This window comes from Ochotona princeps, chromosome 11 (genome assembly GCF_030435755.1).
Source record: "Ochotona princeps isolate mOchPri1 chromosome 11, mOchPri1.hap1, whole genome shotgun sequence".
NCBI lineage: Eukaryota > Metazoa > Chordata > Mammalia > Lagomorpha > Ochotonidae > Ochotona > Ochotona princeps.
In genome coordinates, this window is record NC_080842.1 from 24,171,971 (window position 1) to 24,195,451 (window position 23,481).

Here is a 23,481-nt window from a genome sequence, read left to right on the forward strand (position 1 = left end):
GGCTCCACTACTGCATGGAATCTATGCAATCATGTTGTAAAGTCTCATTTTGTATTTCCTTTTCAATGAGGAAGTTTTAAGAATTAATTTTTGGGCCTAGCACGGTAGCAAAGGGGCTGAAGTCCTTGCTTTGCAAGCGCCAGGATCCCATATGGGTGCAGGTTCCAATCCCAGTGGCCCCACTTCCTATCCAGCTCCCTGCTTATGGCCTAGGAAAGCAATGAACAGCAGCGATGTCCACTCCCCAGGAGAGGATGGCCGCAGAACCCTAGGGACAGGATGAACGCAGCACAGGCTGTCCTAGCAGCAACTCCTGCTCCTTCTTATTTTAGACCTATTTCAAGTCTATGGAAAACAGTGATTTAGCAAGTGCTCATTTACCTGTAACCCAGATCCAGGATTTCATGGTGGTAACATTTTGCATGTTGGCTTCAACTCTTTTCCTTTTAAGAAAGCAGACTGGGGCCCAGTGCGGTAGCTAGTGGTTAAGGTCCTCACCTTGCATGCGCTGGGATTCTGCATGGGTGCCAGTTCTGATTCCGGTGGCCCTACTTCCCATCCAGCTCCCTGCTTGTGGCCTGGGAAAGCAGTCAAGGATAGCTTAAAGCCTTGGGACCTGCAACTGCATGGGAGACCTGGAAGAGGCTCCGGGCTCATCTTAAAAAAAAAAAAAAAAAAAAAAAAAAAGCAGACTGACCTATTGAAAAAATGAATTTTAAGTTATTTATGTAAAACGCAGAGTTAGAGAGATAGCTTCCATCCAGATGGTTCCAGTGTGGGGCCCTGGCCTGAATCAGGAGCCCAGAACTCCATCCAAGTCTCCCACCTTGGTGCAGCATCCCAAGAACTTGACCATCTTCCAATGCCTTCCCAGGCACATTTTTTTTTAATCTATTTTATTGTATTGTTGACAATCTTTACATAGTTAATTACAGTTAAAGGAAAAAGAAAAAAAAAAAAGAAAAAAGGTTCAGGTGGATAGGGAAGTGGGTAATGCTATTATGTCAATATTGTTTCCATCATGTATCTGAGGTAAAGGGGGATATTGAGGGAGAAGCCCCACCTGGTTTCCCGCCCACCCCCAGTCCCGGATGTGGGGCATGCTCTGAGAAATGTGCTCAAGTGGTGTTAATAGTTCTCCAGTTATGAATCGCTGCCAGTTTCACTTGATGAGGTCGTCCACTGATTGATATGGTCTATCATAAAGTCTCCGTTTGCCCCATATTTCGCTGCCAACATATAGCTGAGATGATTGTCCTGTTCTGTCTTCTGTCTTTTCCTGGTTAGAGTTCTGAGTCCAGCAGTTCGATTGGGGAGATCTCCAAAGATACTTTGAGGTATTCCCACATTAGTTTCTTGTATGTTCTAGCAAGCACAGGGCCCGGCAGAGTCCATTACCCCGATCAGCTGGTGGTTGCAATTGGTAGGTTGGTTCTGTTTTCAGTCCCGAGTTGCACTGGAACCAATGAGTGTTGCAGTCCAGTCTGGTTCGGCCCTTACATCAACCAGTGGGAGCTGCAGCCTAGTCGGGGCGACCCACATTAACCCCCACCAAGCCCGCCCCCTACCCTGGTCTGCCAGTATATGTAGCAGAAGACCAGTCTGTCCCACATCCCATTTGGCTCTGGTACTTGTCAATGGGTATTAAAGCTTTGTTCTATCTAACCAACTCAACCATCCAGCCCTCACAGATGTGGTTGAGTGCCTCTCTAGCTAGCCATCCCAGCCCCCGTCCTAGTTTTCATGCCCTCCCACGAGAATAGTGACCCAAGAAGGGGGAACCCACTTTTTCCCTCCCAGGTCTCTCTTTCCCGGTTTATGCACTCTTTAGGTGGTCCTGTGATTTGACTTGACAGAATTAGTTCCCAGTGCCAGCTTCTGCCAGCTGATGCTGCAGCCCTGATCTAGTCCACATGCAGCGCACAGGTGTTGTAGCCTTGCTTAGTCTGGTCTGTCTCTATCCCAGCCCACGCTCTCCAGTGGGAGTAGCTGTCCAGCGAGGGGACCAGCCCCTTAATCCCCCCGCCAGCTCTGCCCCTTCCTTCCTGGATCTCACGTGTGCTGGTTGGGTGCTGCATTCATATCCAGTACAGGCAACCACGTCCTGGTATTCCATAATGTGTACTGGTTTTGTCACAACCAAACCTGGCCCATCCCACACTCTGTTCTGGTGATCGGATTTGCCAGTGGATGACATGAACTGATTCAGCCTGGTCTGCTCCTGACCCATGCCGAATGTATGCCAGTGGGAAACTTTCCATGGCCTATTCTGGGCTGTTTCCTATCATGCTTCTTGCGCTTACCTGCAGGGACTATGTCCTGCCAGAGGAGTTGCCCAGGCTCCTCCATCAGAACCCCTCCCAATGCCAGATTTTGCGCTTGCCAGGGGGTTCTTGAGCCAACCCTACTCGGTTCACCTCCTGTCCTAGCAGGAACAGTGGCTTTTCCTGGCTGGCTTTCACCCCATTCTGGTTCTTGTTGTTGGATGTTTCAGCCCAGCCATGGCTCGTCCATACCCACATACAGCTCACACATGGCTCAGAAGGGGATTGAGACCCAGCCTAGTCAGTCCCACATCTACCCTGGTTCTCCATAACACCAGATGGTGTTGGGGTCTGAACTGGCCTGGTGCATTCAATCCCAGCCCACACTAGTGCCTCGGGTGACTACAACTGTTTCCTAGATAGATTGCAGCCCCCATTCCAGCACATACACCCCTTGGTGGGAACCTCATCCCAGTTGTGGTGTCCCCTTACCTCCCAGATTGGGCCTGTTCCTAGCCGTAAATCACGCACCTGTCCGTGGTTGCTCTGAGGACCATTAGGTGCTAGCCTGCTAGACAAGCCGGAGCTTATCTTTTACTTGATAGGTGTTCAAAGCTCAGCATTATTAAGGGATTGGAAGTTCTTCAAAGGAAGAACTTACTGGCATTGGGAATCTTTAGGATTGACTGAGATCACAGAAACAGTGGGGTCAGCCTAGAGCTATCTAAGCAGCGATTCAGACATCCATTACCCCAGAGCTCCCCGGCCGGGCGGCCAGCAGGCACAGCCTGGCGCCAAATGGTGCACTGGCCACCCGGGCCCAGCCCGCCATGAGCCCTGAGCACATGGCGGGCTGGGGTCGGGATCCGAGCTAGACGTCCTCTCCTGCAGCCCTCCCCCCAGGCACATTTTAGCAGGGAGCTGGATAGGAAGGGGAACAGGGTTCATATGGGTCCCAGTGTCGCTGGGGCAGTTTAACCACTGTACTACGATGCCAAACCCCAGAGCAAACCTCACAGGGGCCGCTGAAGCCCTCCTTGTCCCCCTCCAGTCTCCTTGTCTCCTAATTTATCTACTAAAATTCAAAGTACGGTATCAACATTGTAAATATGCGTACATTCACACACACACAGAAGCAAACATAGAACAGGGAGAGACAACTTTATATGAAAAGACTAACTGCTAATATTGATAAAATTTTGGTTCTTCTCTTTTATACGTGTATATATTTTTCATATACTCCTATAATCATATATTTAAGTAATGGTGAGTAATGCTGAAGGGATCAATAAGTAATGATAAAAACGTTTCTAACATTTTTGTCTATCAGTAAAAATAAAAGTGTTACACAATGTGGAAAAACCTATCGAGGCTGTTTCTCACTCGGTGGCTGTGGGGAGCCTACCTGTCCTGTGCAGTCAGAGCCCGCTCTGAACTCGGTGGCTGTGTCAGCCCCAAAGATTGACAGCCATTAGATCAGCTAAACTCCTCTTTTTACTGAAGAGCAAATCAGGTTTCAGAGCACTGGTGTGGTTTGGCTCTTGCTCCCGCCCTTGGTGAGATAGAAACGCACAGGAGGGAACACATTTCTTACCAAATGCTAGGTATGTTGGTGTGAAATTCATAGTATAGATATGCTGACTTTTTATGGAGTTTGTGATTCTTCCAAATCACTATATTTTGGGGTTTCTTGTCAATCTCCATACTTGATGTAGCTGTCTCACAGTTTGAATTAATCAATTTTTAGAGAACTGAGGATCCTGTATGCTTTGCTTTGTGTCCTTCATAAAGTTATTTAAAATTTGTTTTCCTAACACTATTGGGCAGCAGCAGCAGAATTTGAAGGTTTGGGTGAAATGAACATCTGACGCCCCACACTGGCGAATCTGCGTGTCCTTTTGCATAGATAAGCCTCCTTATTGTCATGGTTAAAGTGCTTTCTTTGAAGAGAAGCTCTTACTGCTGTATTGCTTTGCTTTACTCTAGTTTCATTTCCTTTCAAAAGTAGGTTTTATCAAATATTCATTTTGAGAACAGAGATAAGAATATTTCAGAAAGATGTTGGAAAATGCACATTGCAAAAAGCCATGCAAAGGTTTCAAAAAGTTTTTGCATTAGAGCCAGTGTAGTGGCTCAACAGACTAATCTTCCACCTGCAGTGCTGGCACCCTATATGAGTGTCAGTTCAGGTCTGAACTGCTCCACTTAAAATTCAGCTCCCTGGTGATCTTGTGAGCTGCCCAGGTCCCTGTGTGCAGTGTATCCAGGCCTTCCCAGCTCAGCACCCTACTGGGCCTCCCAGGGACATCTGCTGAGGACTTGGCAGTGCCCAGGAGTCCTGTCTGCAGGGACAGTGTGGCAAGCAAGCAGTGCCGATGTCACTGCTGATCTCTGCCAATAGGAAATACTCTGTTATCCATATCTCTCCTATTGTTGGCCTCCCAGTTTCACACTTATCTCCTGCCCCTAAAATGCAGACTAGCGCCTGCAGCCCCTCACTCTTTCCTGTGAGTGGGGACCGTATATTCTTCAGTTGTTCTATAGGTATCATCCTAACTGTTAAAGATTTTTTTTTTAAAGTGGATCTGTTTGAGAGGCAGATAGAGTGCTCCTATATCTGGCATTCTCCCCTGCGCACCTGCAGGGGCCTCTAGCTGGGACCAAAGCTAGGTTCCAAGAACTCAAAGTCTCCTTTGTCAGTGGCAGAATCCAAAACACTTGCAGCATCACAATTGTCTGCCAGAGTCTACACGGCCAGGAAGCTGGAGTTAGGAACCAGCGCCCAATAGGAACCAGGTATTCCGCGGTGGTACCTCAAAGTTAAACACTCACCTGCCCCGCTAATTCCTTAAAGAACTGTTTCTTTCCTGATGAGAAGTTCATTGAGTATCTTAAAAAACCATTTAAAAAATTTTTTTACAGATATCTAGTTACTTAGTTTTATTACACGAGGAAGAAAACTGCAGATCTTGAGCCTCAAGGAGTACCTTGTGTTGTCTGGGTCACAAAGACAGCCTGAGGATTGGGTTTGCAGATGTGCATTAAGTGCTAATTTGTATCAGTCCTTTCATATGAAATTGATTTGGACTGCTTTCATCTTTTAGTGAGGTTTTTTTTTGGTTTTTACCTTCTCTTTGCTTGGATTTCTCCTTGGTGCTGTTAAATATATACAACGCAATATTGTTGTTCTGGGAGGGGCATAGCTAGCGCTAGCTGCTCTAAAAAGAAATCTTATGAGCTCCCCCTGCTGTTTTGAAACTGAAAATACAAGACCCTTCTTTTTCAAGTCCCAGGATGCTACAAATAACTTTTTGTGGGCTTACTTGACACAAGACAGATGAATACTGGCTAACTTTCTCCTGAAGGTCTGTGGAAGGAAGGAAAGGAGACTTACCTGGACTATAGCTTAAGGTTTGGCCCCCGTTTGACCTAAGAAGCAGGTCTGTACCATTTTTAATGATATTCAATGAAGAATGAAGAACTATATCATAAGGTTACATCAGACCTGAAATGGAATGATGAAAACCTAGAAGCTATATTTTTAGTCATTTCTCTTTTAGCATAACAGTTCGCAAAAAGTACTATTTTAAAAATATGTAATTGATAGAGCTTCTGCTGTGTTTAGCTTTTTCCTTCTATACATGTTAAAACTACATGTGGGTTGTTTTAAATTCGTTGGTCTGATTTAGTGTGAGTTTTCAGCAAGATATGTTACATATAAATCACTTCTATTACTCAATACCTTCTATGTAATTTTGTAAGATGAAAGGACATTGTACTTTACCACAAATTTTGAACAGTGGAACAATCTGCACTCATCAGGTTACAAATGTGCATTTATTTCTCGAAACACCTGCCGAGCTCCAGTCCCAATGGAGACACTGAAGATGCAACGGTGACCAAAACAGAGGTTTCTGTCTTTGCACATCTTACAGTTTAATGGAGCAGGGATTAATGGAATAAAACATGCAGAGACATAGAGTTATTCATGGTTTGTTGGGTATGATGCCACAAACAACAGAAAAAATAAATGGAATCATATCAAAAGTTAACTTTTCTATGCATCGAAGGATTTTGTCAACAGAGTGAAAAGACAAACCTGGAAAAATACTTGCAATTCATAAAACTGACAAAGGGTTAATATTCCTACAAACTACACAATAACAAAGGCAATTTTTTTAAAGATTTATTAATTTTATTGGAAAGGCAGATATACACAGAGGAGGAGAGACAGAGAGGAAGATCTTCCATCCGATGATTCACTCCCCAAGTGAGCCGCAACGGGCCGGTGTGCCGATCCGATGCCGGGAACCAGGAACCTCTTTCCGGGTCTCCCACGCGGGTGCAGTGTCCCAATGCATTGGACCGTCCTCGACTGCTTTCCCAGGTCACAAGCAGGGAGCTGGATGGGAAGTAGAGCTGCAGAGACTAGAACCGGCGCCCATATGGGATCCCGGGGCGTTCAAGGCGAGGACTTTAGCCGCTATGCCATGCCGCCGGGCCCAACAAAGGCAATTTTAAAAGGGACAGAACATTTGAACAGACATTTCTCCACGGAGATATAAAGATGTTCACATCAATAGAAATGAATGGGAAGGTTTGAAAAAACACAGAACAGCAAATGTGGATTGGAATCCTTTTGTGTTGCGCTGGGAATGCAAAATGGCACAGCTCCTTGAAAGATAGTCTAGGTATAACTCAAAAGGTTCAACGTAGGCACAGATGTGTAGCCTCATCGTATCAGATCACATCACAGCACCTCGGTTCAGTTCAGTACCCAGGTGTGGTTCCGAGTATTACTCGCTGTGGGAGGCAGCAGTGATGGCTCAAGTAACTGGATCCCTGTCAATCACATGGGAGATCTGGATGGGTGGAGCTCCTGGTTCCCAACTTTGACATGACCCATTCCTGGCTATTCTGGGCATCTGGATAGTGAACCAGTGGATGAGAGTGCACGCTCTCTCTCTCTCACTCTCTCTGCCTCTCAAATAAATTAAAAAGAAAAACATAATTTTAAACAGAATTACCAAATGATCTAGCAATTTTACTTCTTGGTATAAAACTAAAAGAATTGAGATTAGGGACTCAAACAATATACCTGTGTTCATGATGACGTTATTCACAATAGTCAATAGGTTGAACAACCCTATGGGCATTGAAGAATAAACAAAATGCTCCATATAAAACAGTGGAATATTGCTTGAATGAGAAAAGGGATTCTGACATAAATGGCATATGAGTGGACTTTGAATCCCCTATCCCGATTCAGTAAGCCAGGCTGGCTGGCTCCACTGTGAGCTGTGCCTAGAGCAGTCACACTTAGAGAGAGAAAGTAGAATGGCAGTTACCCGGGGAGGACAGGACCAGGGAGTTAGAATGTGATGGCATCAAGTTTCAGTTCAGCAGCGGAAAGTGCTCTGGGGACAGATGCTGGTGATGAGCACACAGCAACACGGTGTTACCAAACATGCATTTGAGGGTCTGCATGCTTACGTATTTTTAAAAAAGATTTATTTATTTTTATTGGAAAGTCAGATATACACAGAGGAAGAGAGATGGAGAGGAAGATCTTCCATCCATTGATTCACTCCCCAAGTGGCCGTAATGGCCAGAGCTGAGCTAATCTGAAGCCAGGAGCCTGGAATCTCTTGCGGGTTGCCCATACAGGTTCAGGGTCCCAAGGCTTTGGGATGTCCTCGACTGCTTTCCTAGGCCACAAGTAGAAAGCTGTATGGGAAACTGGGCTGCTGGGATTAGACTGGCACCCATATGGGATCCTGGCGTGTGTAAGGCAAGGGTTTTAGCCACTAAGATACCACACTGGGTCTTTACATATTTGTAAGAAACAATGGTAGGGCCTGACACGATAGTGTAATGGTTAAGGTCCTCGCCTTGAATGCCTGGGATCCCATATGGGCGCCAGTTCTAATCCCGGCAGCTCCACTTCCCATCCAGCTCCCTGCTTGTGACCTGGGAAAGCAGTCAAGGACGGCCCAAAGCCTTGGGACCCTGCACCCATGTGGGAGACCCGGAAAGAAGTTCCTGGCTCCTGGCTTCGGATCAGCGCAGCACCGGCTGTTGTGGTCACTTGGGGAGTGAATCATTGGACGGAAGATCTTCCTCTCTGTCTCTCCTCCTCTGTGTATATCTGCCTTTCCAATAAAATAAAGAAATCTTAAAAAAAAAAAAAAAAAAGAAACAATGCTAGAGAGAGGACTCTTTCATTTGCTGGTTCATTCCCTGGATGCCTGCAACAGTCCAGGCTGAGCCAGGCTGAAGCCAGGAGAAGCTCCCTCCTGGTCTCCCGCATGAATAGCCGAGTGTTTGCAAGCAGCTGGATGGGCAGGGGAGCAGCTGTGATCAAACTCACATACTGATATGGGATGCTGGCATCACAAGGAATGAGGTCACTGCACCATAGTGCTGGTCCCTTGTACTTTTAAAAATGATTAAAATGTTCAGTTTTTTAAAAATATTATCTATTTTTATTGGAAAGGCAGATTTACAGATGAAGGAGAGACAGAGAAAGATCTTCTATCCATTGGTTCACTCCCCAAATGTCCACATTGGGCAAAGCTGGCTGGGCCAATTTCAAGCCAGGAGCCAGGAGCTTCTTCTGGGTCTCCCATGTGGGTACAGGGTCTCAAAGCTTTGGCCCATCCTCCACAGCTTTCGCAGGCCATAAGCAGGTTGGGAAGTGGAGCAGCTGGAACAGAGAATGGCAGCCACATGGGACGCCAGCTCTTGCAGGTGGAGAATTAGCTAGCTGATCCATCACACCACCCCCAAATGGTCAGCTTTATAATGTGCATACTTTGCCACCATTGAAGATATTTGGGATAAGAAATTTGAAGGAGAAAAAAATACACTTAGTTCCTACTGTGATGTGTCTACTGGGTAAGATGGATCTAATTTAAATGAGTGGCAATGTTAGGGTCTGAGACAGAAGAGGGAAAAGGAAGGCAGCCTTTGGAAGTCTTGGGCATCTTGGAGGAAGTGAGAAAAGGGCAGGGTGATCAACACATAGACAGCAATGTCTGAAGCAGAAGGCGCTAGGGCTGCAGAGACGTGGACTCTGACACCACAAGCCTGGCAACGGTGCTGGGAAGTGTCCACTTGACTCTAAGACAGCCAGGAGAGGACAGAATAAACCCTAGTGCTGCTAAAGCAGGCCGCTCCAGTGGTGGTGTGGAAGGAGATCCGGAAGAGCCGTCGGTGCAGCCCAGGAGACTGGCCAGCAGCTGCATTGAAGGTCAGCAGATATGGGGACATCCAGGCCTGGAGGTTTGGATGATAGATGGTGTGTAAAGGTGAGAGAAGGGGAGAGAGTGCCAGGAAGAGGGCATGTCACCATCTCGTTTGCCACAAGTGGCTGCGTGTCTCAGTCGGCTCCAATTATTAGCATCTATTATTTCACCTCAGGACAATGAGTGAAGTACTTTCCACTCCATAATCTACATGATGGAAGCAGTGGCGATAGACTTTTCATTACTGTGACCCAGTGTGATGTCAGCCAGCAGCATCACAGGATGGGATAAGGAGAGTGAGCGGCAGTGGCGGTGTGCTTTTGAACAGTTCTGGACCTACAGAAAATGAAAGAATGAAGGCCAGCACAGTTTAAAGGTGGTTTTATTTTTCTTCTGTGTGATTGAAATAGAGAAGGTCCCTGACAGATGTTTTTTTGGGGTTACTGATTATCAACTTCATGTTGGTGCCACACTGTGCATGCTATAGAAAATGTACTCTGAATTTTGAACTCAGATTTTTCCCAGCTTGCAGTCATATCCTCATCCTTTCTCGAGGTGCTGAGCCTCTCATCCAGCCACAGGCCTGGAGCGGCTTCTGCACTGTGCCACGTGGCTGAGCTAGTGTGTTGTTGGCAGCTACAGGTACTAAACACAGTTGTGCTCATGCTGTTTCACCTTCACGCGATATGCTTCCTCTGTAAATCAACCAGCATCTGTATCGGGAGAGGGGGGTGTACATGGGTGACGCAGAATAGGAAGAATATCCCTTCGCTCTATGATGCTTTGCAGTAGAAATGTCCATGAGTAAACTGGCCTGGAAACCCTCACCTCAACAGGGGAGCTTGTACCTGGAGCTAAGAGACACGTCACTCATCACCTCATCACCAGCAGTGCAGAATTGTGAAACTCAAGGGAGCAGGGGCTGGCACTGTAATGCAGTGGGTTAAGTTACCACTGCCTGTGACACCAGCTTTCCATAGGAGTGCAACTTTGGGTCTTGGCTGCTCTGCTTCCCACCCAGCTCCTTGTTGGTGCCCCTGGGAAACTGGCATGGGTCCCTGCTACTGGCCAGGGGGCAGACCTAGATTCACTTCCAGGCTCCTGGCTTCTGCCTGGCCCAGCCACAACTTTTGCAGCCTTTTTGGCAGTGAACCAGTGGATGCTAGATTTTGGTCTGACTCAGTCTCTCCCTCTCCCTCTGACTCTTCCTTTGAAATAAATAAGTATTTTTTAGTAGATAAACAAATTGAAGCAGTGAGGAACTGTTGGCTGCGTTAAGCTCTTAGAGTGGAAGTCTGAGGGGACACGGTGAGTGTGGCCATCTCTGGCAGCTGATGACATTTGTGCAATGCAACTTTTCATATCTTTGCTTCACTTCACAGTAAAACGATTTTTTAAAGGTTTATTTTTATTGGAAAGGCAGATGTACAGAGAGGAAGAGAGACAGAGAGGAAGATCTTCCGTCCGATGATTCACTCCCCAGGTGACCGCAACGGCTGGTGCTGCGCCAATCCGAAGCCAGGAGCCAGGAACTTCTTTCCGGGTCTCCCACATGGGTACAGGGTCCCAAGGCTTTGGGCCGTCCTCGACTGCTTTCCCAGGCCACAAGCAGGGAGCTGGATGGGAAGTGGAGCTGCCGGGATTAGAACTGGCGCCCATATGGGATCCCGGGGCATTCAAGGTGAGGACCTTAACTGCTACGATATTGCGCCAAGCCCAAAAGATTTTTTAAAAGCATTCCATTCTTATTTGGCATTTTAATGTCATTATTCTCTTGTCTCACACTCCCAATATTGTCCCCCAAACTTAGCAATGCAATTTTTCCATGTATCTTCAGGTCCTTTTTTGTATGCATATGTGTAGTTGACATTAAAGAAATAAGTATTATTATTTTCCAGGCAGGCAGAAATTCCCTTCAATGGGTGCCTTATAAAGCCCTCACCTGTGGCTGGAGACTTGGGTTGCTGTCACTTCCGTAGATAGTACCTGCTGTTTGTTTTCAAGTTGGGAAACATGTGTTTGTTAGTAAAGATGCCAATGTTTTCATTGTGTAGTGTATTTTCCTAGGCATGCTAAGAGGCTCCATTCTGTACTGCATTCTTGCTCTATTCAGTTTAACATCAACAACAAACAACCAACAACTAAAGAGTCTAATCTTAGGGCTTAAGCAACTCTGAGGAAGAATTACATTGCTAATACTTTATATATATTTGGATGATAATGTAACTTCTTGCACTGCCAGTCTTTCCCAAACTCTGATACGTGCTGGGGTTTAAAAGACAAAAAACAAGTATAGTCCAGTGCTATACTCGTCATCACTGAGACTTGTGAAACTCCGTCAGCTAATGTGAGCTCCAGCTCCTCCTGGGGAAATACATGCCAGGCTAATGCTGTAGATGCTCATCCCACCACCCCTCTCCAGCCCTGCTTGCCTCCAGCTCTTTCCACACACGGCATGCAGTGACCCAATCCCATGCCAAAGCAGCCTGGTGGCCATACTGGACAAGCACCAAGCCCTCCAAGATTCTCACTCCATGCTTCCTGGGCTCAGCTAATATTTTCTATCTACTTGGAACTTGCCTATTTTCTTCCTCGAGTCACCTGACTGATCCCTCCACCTCACTCTGGAATTGGCTGGGAGGTCATTTCTTTGCATCACTTGGCCCATTTGGAGCCTCAGTCCTGGATTCCACTTGCCACAGGCACCCTGAGCATTCTCTTTTGCAATTGATCCTATCCTTAACAATGACTTAACCTCAAACCCCAATAGACTATAGCTGCTCTCAAGATGTCTCCCATCTTGCTTCTCATCTTCTCAGTGCCAGTCTGCACTAGGGACTGAAGGCTATTAATTGAATGGTAGGGAACTTGCTCAGGCTGTCTTGAGAAGCAAAGATATGCCTCATGAGATGTGGAGATGAAAGATGGGCACTTGAGAGTAAAATTTCCAAAACAGCTGCTAACCCATCTGAAAGAAGGAGCTGGGATTTGCCCCTAAAGAGGTGAAGTGAGGGGGCTGAGATGGTGCTGGAGTGACTTTCTTGTTTATTTTATTTTTTTAAATAATTTTTTCTTCAAATGTAGATTTACAGAGAGAGGGAAATACAGAGAGGGATAAAAGGGAGGGAGGGAGGGAGGGAGGGGGAGAGAGAGAGAGAGAGATCTCATGCACTGGTTCACTCCCCAAATGGCCACAATGGCAGAAGCTCAGCCAAATCAAAGCTGGGAGCTGGAGCTTCTTCCGGCTTGCAGGGGCCCAAGCACTTGGGCCATCCTCCGCTGCATTCTCAGGCGCGGGACAAGGACATCCCAACTGCGGTGTAACTGCCAGGCCAAATCTCTGCCCTTGGACTAGCACTGCATGAGTAAAAGAGAGACTGGGAGGAAGAATTTTTTTCATTGCAGATCCTTTTGTATTTTTAGCATTTTATTTTATATAAATTGTTAGCTATTTCAAACATATTTACAATGAGTATGCACCTAAGCAAATTTTAATGATGCATAGAAAATTGTCAACTGTGTTTACATGTGGATGTTAGAATTATAGGTGCATCGGTGCCTTCTTCATAATTTCTTGTGTTTTTCCAACTTTCTACCAAAGACAAATATTGTTTTTGTAATTTTATTTTTTTCTAAACAGATCTTTTAATTCCATGGTCCTTGAATTTTTAAAAATCTTTATTTATTTGAAAGGCAGAGTTACATAAAGGAAGAGCAAGATGAATATTCATTCACTACCCAAATGGCCACAACTGCTGAGCCTGGACTGGGCTGAATCCAGGAGCCAGGAATTCCACCTGGGTCTCCTACATGGGTGCAGGGCCCAAGGACTTGGGTCATCTTCTCCTGCTTTCCCAGGCACATTTGCAACTAGCTAGTTTGGAAGTGGAGCAGCAGATCTTCAACCAGTACCCATACCAGATGCAGGCATTGTGGGCATATTCCTAAAATTCTACCCAGGTCATGTGATTTTACCAAAGTGTGAAGGTGCTCCTTCCTGACTGTGGCAGTGACTGAGTATGAAAAAGGGCCCTGCTTGGGGGAAACAACCATGTTCCTGTGCTCTGGCTGAAATCCACTCTTCACTGTAAAACAGTGATGTGCCATTGGGCATCCTCTCAGAGTTAGCTGTCACCTGCAATCTATGGCCAAGACCAGCTGCTATGGAATTGCTGTGGAGACTCAATGGTGTGACCATGGGTAAAACCTGTGCCAGGTCATGGAAGATGTCAAGGGACTCCTCAAGGGGACCAAGTCCCTCTGCTTTCCCACCAGGCCATCCTACACAGGGTTTGTCGTAGGAGAGCAGCTTTAGAACAAATGCTGCTATCCTACCCCAACAAGGCAGCCGCTCTGAACTCCTCCCTCTCAGAGCTTCTGAGCCTGCCCCTGACACTTGGCAAGTCCTGAGGGAATCTCGTATTTTCCCTTTTTCCTATTTGCTATTCTCCAAAAGAAAAGTACTAAAATTAAGAGCAGTTCAGGGCCTGGTGTGATGGCTCAATGGCTAAATTCTCACATTGCAAGCACCGATAATTGCAAGCACATATGGGTGCCAGTTCCTGTCCTGGCTGTTCCACTTCCCATCCAGCTCCCTGCTTGTGGCCTGGGAAAGCAGTTGAGGATGGCCCAAAGCCTTGGGACCCTGCACCCATGTGGGAAACTTGGAGGAGGCTCCTTGCTCCTGGCTTTGGATTGGCTCAGTTCTGGCTGTTGTGGCCATTTGGAAAGTGAACCAGTGGATGGAACATCTTTCTCTCTGTTTCTCCTTCTCTCCATATATCTGACCTTCCTTCCCAATCAAAATGAATCTTTTTTTTTTTTAAAAGATCAGTTCAAAAAAAAGGAGGAGGGGCAATGAATTGACAAGATCATTGACTTTTCAAAACTCAGTGCTGTAAATGGGTCATCAGTTCAATGTGGAAGAGTCCAGATATCAGTGCTATGAAGATTTCAGTTATAATGGTTGACAGTAACAGGGTACAGGCTACTAGTCAGCACTGCTCTATGAACTCATTTACTTCTCCCATCAATCAATGCAATTGTTATGACCGTGTTGTTTACCTGATGGAAACCCAAGCACGGAGCTGTTAATTTGTCCAAGGCCACATCCAATGATGTTCTCTCTCTATTTTAAGTTCTCTCTCTATTTTAAGATTTATTTAATATTTATGTATTTATTTAATTATTTATTTGAGAGAGCTACAGAGAAACAAAGAGAGAGAGAGAGAGAGAGAGAGAGAAAGAGAGAGAGAGAAAGGTAGACCTATCCGCTGCTCCCCCTTCCCCCGTCCCAAATGCCCACAATGGCCAGGGTTGGGATAGGTTGAGGCTAGGAGCCAGGAACTTCATTTGAGTCTCTCATGTGGGTCCAGGGGCCCATATCTTTGGGCTGTCTTTCTCTGACTTTCCAAGGCACATTACAGGGAGCTGGATCAGAAGTGGAGTAGTCAGGTCTTGAACTAGCACCCGTATGGGATGCTGGCCTGCAGGTGGCAACTTAACAAAGCTATACCACAGAGCCGCAGCTGTACCTCCCTGCCCCCCACCCCCTTCTCAACCACCAATCTTTGTGATAACAATAATTAAATCCCTAGATAATGATATTTGAGTATCAGTGTGAAGGAAATAGCATTAAGTTCAGGTGATGTTGCTCATGTTGTGCACATAGAATTGCCAAAGCTGTTTCACAAAGTTATATGAATGAGTGCAATGTGACATGAATGTCCCTTTAGCTAAGGAGATGAAAGGTCCGTCCCTCGTTAACGAAGAGCCAGCAGGTCTGAGTGTGTTGGCTCACCATCTCTGAAAAGCCACATAACAAAAAAAAAAAAGCCACATAACAACAGCCTGGCAGGAAAGAACCCCTTCACAGAGGATTAAAAGTAGCCCATGTGCCTGGGTGCTGAGTTTTGAGTAGCATTATGCAGGAGGCCTGTGGGATAGGCAGGGGGCAAAGGCAAGGCCTTCCAAGAAACATGGACTCCATTCTAACACAACTAGGAAGACACTGAACAAAAGATTTTTGGAGATTTACTTATTTTACTTGAGGGGGAGATATCTTCCATCCATTGAATCACTCTCCAAATAGATTTAATGGTCAGGACTGGACTGATTTGAAGCTGGGAGCTAGGAGGTTCTTCCAGGTCTTCTGCTTGAATGCAGTGCTTCAAGAACTTGGGCCATCATCTACTGCTTTCCCAGGCCATAAGTGGGGAGCTGGATGGGAAGTGGAGCAACCAGGACTCAAACCTGCACCCATATGGGATATTGGCACCACAAGCAGAGGATTAGCCTACTATTATGCCACCATACTGGCCATGGCACTAAACAAATTTGAACAAAGGGATTTGAGAATTGTGTTTTTGCTTTATTCTTATTGTAAATCATCATGGCTAGTATATTGAAAACAAATTAGAGAAAGTAAAAATGCAGGCTGTGAGCATTGGCGCCTAGAGGGGACGTGGGCAGTCTGGCCTTCAGCTACGACAAAAGAGTGAGAGAAAGAATGGGAGTGGAGTTGAGAAGGGAGTGACTGATGGAAAGGTGGGGATGGGTCAAAAGAAGACTGGTAGTCTGCCCTGAGATGGGCACACATCTGGAAATATGATCCACTTGTGTCTGCCTCTTTGGATGGGATGGTTTTCCTAGACTCAAAAGAAACCTTCAACACAACCAAATCCTGCTGTGTGTGAGAAGGGAAGCTAGGACTTGGGGTGAGAGGAACAGAGAAAGCAGGAGATGGGAAGTGTGAAAGCATTGCTGTTTTGAGATATCTTTATTTATCTGGAGAGGAAGGGTTGATGGGTCCAGTCATTTAGCTTGTACAGCTTCAGGCTAATGGGGGCTTTGAAAGAAGTTGAACTCTGAGCATCGGCTGCCTTTCCTTCCCAGACTTCAGATCAGTTCTCAAGTTATCCGTGATGAGGACCAAGTGTATCCCAGTGTGTCGAGGTAGCACCAGAACTTAGATGGAAACACACTGTAAGTCTTCCCACCCCCCCCATCCTTGGAAGAAGCTTGCAAGTCATAGCAAATGCCTGATGCCAAGAGGCCATCAGCAGGTGTCATGGGACTTTGTCACCTAGTGTTTTTACCCACCTCACCTGCTGCTTTCTGAGAGTCAGGTGATGCTACTTGGTAATGACTGTTCCTGTCAGCATTTTGTCTCTTAGTTTCAGGTGGCCCTTTGTACTGACTCTTTGGAAAGGAGGAATCAATTATTATTATTATCATTGCTGATATTAAGCATTAAGCACCCACAGTGACGCAGATCCTGTTCAGAGTGTTTTGAGTCCGCCCGTCACCTAACTCCCTTAACAGCCCTCTAGGGTTTGCACTTTTAATGCCTTTGATAAGACACATGGGAGATGCCTTTAGCAACTTGCAAGGGCCACAGAGTAGCAGAGCTGGAGTGCAATGTGGTTCCTGCAAGCCACATTACGCATAATTATTCATGCAGGACGTGCCCCCAGCTCCAGATTCAGGTGTATTCCTCATGAAGGAAGCAGAACTCCATGCAGCTAATTGTGAATGCAAATCCTGGATGGGGCTGGGGAGAGGCTGCCTGCAAGAAGAGGGAACCCCATTAGCCCAGCAACCACGTGCAGTCTCCAGCCATAGTGTTCAAGGCAGACTTCAGAGGCAAAGGCCCAGCACACTGCTATTTCTGATGATTCCCAGAAAGTGTGGGTGCTATGCCACAGGTCTCAGGGAGGGATGGGGTTAATGGCTAGGGTCTGATGATGGAGGAGAATGAGGGCTAAAAGGAAGGGTCAGGTGTCTGCTGCACACATCATTGTACACAGGAACCAGGGCTAGGAGCGGGCCTGGTGGGGGTTATTGGGGACACTCCAACTAGGATGCACTTCCTGCTGATATATGTGAAGGCCAAGTGTGTGGTGGGCAGGGATGAGCTGGGTATCTATTGGCTTGAGTATGAGATGGGGCTGGGGACAGAATTCACCCAGCAGCTGCCACCACCATTGTGTGTTTAGGTTCATGTGGGTGATGGACTGAGCCAGATGCTGCACTGGCTGGCAGGTTTGAGGTTTCTTTGGGGACCCTCCCTCAATTGGACCACTGGACTCAAAATTCCAACCACATGGAAAGTCACAGGATCTGTGATCTGAGCATGTAGTACATGTGTCAGAACTGTGTCTCCTCAGTTTGCTGAAGCCTGTGTGGCAGATGGCATGTCAAGATGCTCATGGGGGGCATGGCAACCAGTTCATTGGGGCCTGCATAGGATGTCTAGTACCATGGAGAGCAGAACAAATTGGAAAGCTCTCCTGACCAAGCTTTGACAGGGAGCATCTAGTCAAGTGGAGACTCTACTGTGGACTATGTCAGCCAATGGACCTTGGAAGGATTTCCTCAATCTTAGAGCAGTGAAATCAACAGCATCTGAGAACTATCAAAACCACTTGAGCAGTGTCCTCAGAACATGCTCCACATCAGTGACTCTGGTATGACATCAGGTGGCCATCTCTCATTCCTGGGGACTGATGTGGTTGGGCTGCTGGGAGGGGCCATCTCCATTTCTCTTCCCTTTTTCCCCAGACACAGAAAAAAAGGGGGGGAGGGGAGACTGGAAATAGCTGTCTCAGTACTTTCCTCCATTCCTCGACCCTTCCCACTCTGATCAGTCAGTGCTCCACGTGGGCATTCATCCTTCTCAATTATGTGAATATCATCAAAAACAGATTTATTTTAAAAAGAAGAAATGAAGGGTCAGGATAGGGCCAGGGGCAGTGTTTCGTTGTTCATGCAGTCACTCCACAAATCCTCATGGAGCTCCTATTTCGCACCCCATTCCCTCCTCTTCTAGGCAGGAACCCATGACCATGTTGCTAGGGATTCCTCAGCTCTGGAGACTCAGCCACTCTCAGGACAGCTCCGCCTTTCTCAGTTTCTAGCAGTCTAGACCAGTGTGGGGGTGGGGGGAGTTGATGGCAAGGGGATACTGATTGGGCAAGGGGGGGCTGTCTTTGTTCCATAACGCTTGGGAGCACAAGTGAGCTCTGTATTATGGCCCTTTGGGCAGAGGCAGCTCAAGTGCCTGGAAGCTACCACGGGTTGCAGCCCCACACAGCCCTGGGGACTGAACCAGCTCACCAGCCATCAGCTTTGTTCCTGGAGCCTCTGGAGAAAACCTTTGATTTCATGGAGATGATTATTTTTATTCTTGCCCACTCAAGGATGAAGCCCAAGAAACGAGAGATTGCCCCTTTTAGAGGCCTCACAATGGGTCACCTCTAGCCAACCCTCTGTTTTTTGTGTTTTTGTTATTTCTGGGTTTGGTTGGGGGCTGGGCGGAGGGGGGGGTCCTCTTGGAAACCATTACTATACAACTTATTTAAAGAAAGAGTGGATGCATTGGGCCTAAGAGACTTAGGCAGAAGGGGGGTCCAGTGGGGGAGTCCTGCGTACAAAGGCTAGAGATACCGTGGTGGTGTCGGGGAGAGCTGGAGGAAGACCACGTGAAAGTCACCTTCTTATGTGAGTCCCTTTCATTTTGATGGGACACATTTAACTTTTTGCCAAGTCAAACTAATACTTGTGTGATTTTTGGCCATGTTTGAAGAATTGGGACTTCAGATGAAGGTTTCAGAATGACACCACACACACACACACACACACACACACTCACACTCAGAAAGAGGGTAGGAGAGAGAGAGGCAAGGGAGACTTTTATCCTAAACTCATTGTAAATCCAAAGCAGGGTTTTATCCTCTAACAGTTAAATGAGAGTGAAAGAAAAAAAAATCAAGAATACCAACATTGGAACTACAAAGACTGTCATGGACCAGTGGAAGTTTGCAAAATTATATGTAAATGACCAAAGTTTTTACTGTGGTGGCCCTGTGCATTCCCAAAGCTAATCCCAAAGAGAAAATCTACTTAGTAAAAGCAAGTTTTGTCTAATTTGGTTAACAGTTGAGAAGTGACAAAAATGCTGAATATATTAATAATTTATATTTCCAGGGCAACGCTATATCTTTAATGCTTCGCTGCTGGAGGGAATTCAGATGGGCTCAGTGCTCCTAGAAAACAAAACCAAACTCTGAAAGGCCTTCTTCAGCTTCTGTATCCTGCACTGAGGAAACTGGGTGTAAGACATGTGTTCCAATAATGGACGCTTCCATTCTCTCCTTCCCGTATCATTTGTCCTGATCCCAGTACTGCTTGGTGTAGGGTCTGCACTCACTTGGGCCCTCCAGCTCTGTCCCCTTTATCAGGGAGCAGAGCGTTCATACCTGACAGATATTTCAACAACCCCTGCCTGCAAGATCTTTTCCAAAATGTATGGGTACCGTTCTCAAATAACATATACACATACACTTCATTTTCTGGGCATGGTAAGGATTGCTGTGTGTGAGTGTGCGCCTGTTTGTATATTAGGATGGTTTACAACCTGCAGGTCAGTCCATCCTGTGACCGCAGTAAACAGAACAGGTCAAAGCTCTTTTAAGCCCTGTCCAGGAAAATGAAATAAGTTCATCTACTGTCCTTCAACTACTTTGGAAAAAGGCAAATCACACTTGGTTAAATGTTCTCTGGGGAAGAAAATTAATCTCCATGCAACATAATTTCAAATAATTTATTTAGGTAGTGCACCAAAGTTAATGAGAATAAAAGTCCAGATAAAAAATAATGGAAGATTTGAAGTCATTGGAAACACAGTCTTAAAAATTTGGATACCCTATTTATCTTATTTAAATGAAGGCCTTTTTTTGTTGTTTGCATCTTAGAAAAAAAACATGATAGTGAGCATACTATTTTAAATGCAAGGCAATTTTGTGAGAAAGACACGCTTACACTGCAACTGAAAACCAACAGTCCCCTAAAAAGTGACTTGTCCTGTGTTGCTGAATGTGACTTCCCTCACCTTGTTCTGGGTGAAGGCAGAGGCGCCAGATGTGGAGACCGCCTTGGGGAACAGCTCCGCCCTGAGCGACTGCAGTTCAATGCTGGCTGGCTCTACCCTCTCCCTCAGACAGGCCAATTTGTGCGCAAAAGGCCACCGCCAGCTTTCTTGGAATCTAGGTGCGGGGTAGTGGTCTTGGAAGATAGACAACTTGGACCAGTGTTTCCTAGTTCTAACTCAGAACGTCCCGGCTGCAAGTCTGTTTTACCTAGGTTCGTTAAGCCTGTGAACCCAACCTGACACCGAGAAATGCGTCCTGGATTTTTCCACAGCGTGCCAGGACCTCTGGCGTGCTTTGTGCGCACGTTGAGGCGGCAGGGGTGGGGGGGCGCGGGTCGTGCCTCTGGATGCGAAAGGCATTCAGCTCCAACAGCCAAACCAAAACCTGCCAAAGGCAGTTTGGGGAGGATCTTTGATGAATGTTTTCTGAGAGCCCAGCGGTCTGTGCCTTGCTGCCGCCATTCTCCAAGCCAAGAGAGAGAGACGCTCCGGGTGGATGCCATCTGGAGCTCCCAGGAGGCGTCCAATCTCGCCCCAAAGCGAAGCCTGGGGCATCTGCTTATGCATCCAAATAGCCTTCTTCACCTCAAATTCGGCAGTGCCCCCAATTCCCCCCCACTTCCCCTAACCCAAATTCCTGAGGGTGGTCACCGTGACCCTATCAGTCCGGCGCTGTTGAGTCTCTGGGGGACGCCTGTGGATGACCAGAGGGTAACAAAGAAATCCACCTGTGTGTCTTTATTAGCAAACATTTATTGCCAGGGAAGATTCAATTTATTCACTCCGGTCCTGCCCCTCCAGCCTGTTCCGGTGGTTTTGGGGCACGTTATTCACCTGTACACTATATACAGCGGCAATCAGAGCACTGAGAACCTGGCGGGTGCTTGGGTGTTAGAGCACTGTGGGGTGCTGGGGCGCGTGTAGGTTGAGGGCGTTGGAATGGGCATGGCCGATCAGGTTGAGGTAATGGCGGTCCAGGCCCTGCACCTGTGCCAGGAAAGGGCTGTGCTGCTGCGCAGGGCTCGCAAGTTGCACCGGCGCGCTCGGCAGGTAAGGCAGTGCGGGGCTGCGGGCTGCACCGTGAGGCCAGGGAAATGGCCCCGGTGCAGCGCCCTGAGGGAAGACAGCCGCCTCACCTGGGCTGTGGCCAGCCAACTCGGACCCCACCGAGTGCAGCTGATAGGAGAAGTCCGGCTCTGGGAGGGAACCGAGCGGTGGGAAGGCGGGCTCGGCGCCCAGGCGAGCCTTGGACTGCAGGAAGGCCAGGATGCGTGCGTACTTGGTGTCCTTGGTCTCCAGCCTCTCCACCGTGGTGAGGTAATGCACCAGGTTTTTCATGCACTCGTGGTAGCCATAGTGGAAATAATTGGCAAACTCAGCTAGGAGTTCTGCTGGAGGAGCGAGAGGGACAGAGGAAACCACCCTGAGCAGCTCCTTCCCCGTGGGGAGCCCGAGGTGGGTCCGGACACTTCCCCGAAGTTTCTGGCTAAAGGTGCCCCTGGAGGCCGGGCGCTCCTCCCAGGCAATCCAGAGACGAGGAAAGTAGGAGCGAAATGACCACCTTCTGCCTGAGAGCTAGACACACCCTCTCCTCGGAGATGGTCGGCATTCCTGGAAACCTTCCACAATGCAGGTGTCCTCTTGGGGAGCCGGCTCTCGCACGCCTCTCAGGGACGTTCCTTTCCCCCCAGCCCCAGCACCCAGGCTCACGCTCCCTCCCCAGCTGCTCCCTCGCTGTGCCCGCACCCACCTTTTTCTCTTCCCCGGGGAAAGTCAGAGGAGTGCAGGGCTCTCAAGTACTGGACCGTCATCTCGAGGATCTCCGCCTTCTCCAGCTTTCCGGAACTCTAAAAAATAGAACCGGAGGAATGGCTCCTTGCAGCTGGCCAGAAGTAGCTGGCTAGTCCCAACAGGCTGGGCGGCCAGGGGTTCACCCAGAGGGGACAGGTGAGCAGGGCGCTGCTGTGGGTGGGCACGGAGGCCCTGGCAAGGGGAGGCCCGCACTTCAGGCCCCTGGGCCAGTCGCCTCCCGCCGTGGCAGTAAAGCCTTTCCGGGCTCCCAGGTTACCTGCTTGGCCAGGGCCATGGGCACTGTCTTGCCCAGCTCGTTCAAGCAGCGGTTGATCCGGTCCCGCCTCCGCTTCTCTATCACTTTATGAGAAACGGGGGTTCTCTGCGAACAGAGATTTATACGATGATAATGGCTTTGCTAGGGAGGTGGGTGAAGGAAACAGGGGTGTCATGGAAGCAGGGCCTCAGGAACTGTCATCTTTCTCTTCGAGGTCTGCCTCAGGGAGGGATCGCTGCCTAGTTGCACTCTGGTCAGAACAGCCCTGCCCTAGGCGCGCTCCTCTTCCAGCTACTCCACCAGGTTTCGGCCACTCCGCCAAGCTCGGCGCGGGGAGCTTTAGGAGAGGTGGCCAAACCTTTCAGGCCGAGCGCCAGTCCGACAGATTGAAGGTCTTCCTCCATGCCCAGCCCCTTCCCAAATCACTCGGGGATTCCTCCCACATGCCAAGCCCCGTATAGCCTGTCATTGGTCTGTCCGGCAAGGTGGCGGACGTGAATCGGTCGCCTGCACCACCAGGGCGCAAGGGCAGTGTGGGCTCAGCCTACTCACTTTGCGTTCCTTGAGCTTGTCTGACATCCTGCTCAGTGCGCGCCCCAGGAGAGGCAGCGGCCCGGCACCGTCAGCTTCCCACCTCGCGTGTCTCCTCCAGGGTCCCAGGTAGACTGCAGCCGCCCGGCTCTGAGGAGACTGCCTTATAAAGCAGTCATTTAGGCCTCCAAGTGCGTTCACGAGTTGAATTATTCCATAGGATTAGGGGAGCCGCGTTTGGAGGATATATGCATTCAAGATCAGTTTTAAAGAAGTTAAGGGAGGGGGGAAATTTAGCAGCCGAGGGGGCGAGCTGGGGGCAGATCAGCTTTGTTAATCCACGTGGCCCTTCAAAGGACACATGATCGGCCCGGGAATAACATTTGCATGGCAACAGCCCAGGCGGGAAAAGGAGGCGGTGGGGCTGGGCGTCGGGCGCGT

At 47.9% G+C, this 23,481-nt stretch overlaps 1 protein-coding gene across 2 annotated transcripts; it reads right to left on the reverse strand.

Moving 5' to 3' along the window:
* Positions 1 to 21,311: 21,311 nt before the first annotated feature.
* On the reverse strand, positions 21,312 to 23,165 carry HELT (helt bHLH transcription factor). Of its 2 annotated transcripts, none has more exons than XM_004579011.2 (4): positions 23,062 to 23,165; positions 22,510 to 22,614; positions 22,192 to 22,288; positions 21,312 to 21,829 (listed from the first exon to the last, which is right to left on the reverse strand). In XM_004579011.2, exons 1-4 carry the CDS (start codon positions 23,086 to 23,088, stop codon positions 21,333 to 21,335), a joined length of 726 nt encoding a protein of 241 aa, XP_004579068.2. In that variant the 5' UTR covers positions 23,089 to 23,165; the 3' UTR covers positions 21,312 to 21,332. The 2 variants fall into 2 exon arrangements, with proteins under 2 accessions (XP_004579068.2, XP_004579067.2); XM_004579010.2 differs by having other exon boundaries at positions 21,312 to 21,832.
* Between the last annotated feature and the right edge of the window lie 316 nt (positions 23,166 to 23,481).

Excerpts from the sequence above, each read along its gene's own strand:
- HELT (XM_004579010.2), bottom strand. The coding sequence starts at position 23,088 with ATGTCAGACAAGCTCAAGGAACGCAAA. Across the intron at positions 22,615-23,061 it reads ACAAGCTCAAGGAACGCAAA|AGAACCCCCGTTTCTCATAA; the intron begins GTGAGTAGGCTG and ends CTCTGTTCGCAG. Across the intron at positions 21,833-22,191 it reads TCCCCGGGGAAGAGAAAAAG|CAGAACTCCTAGCTGAGTTT; the intron begins GTGGGTGCGGGC and ends TCGCTCCTCCAG.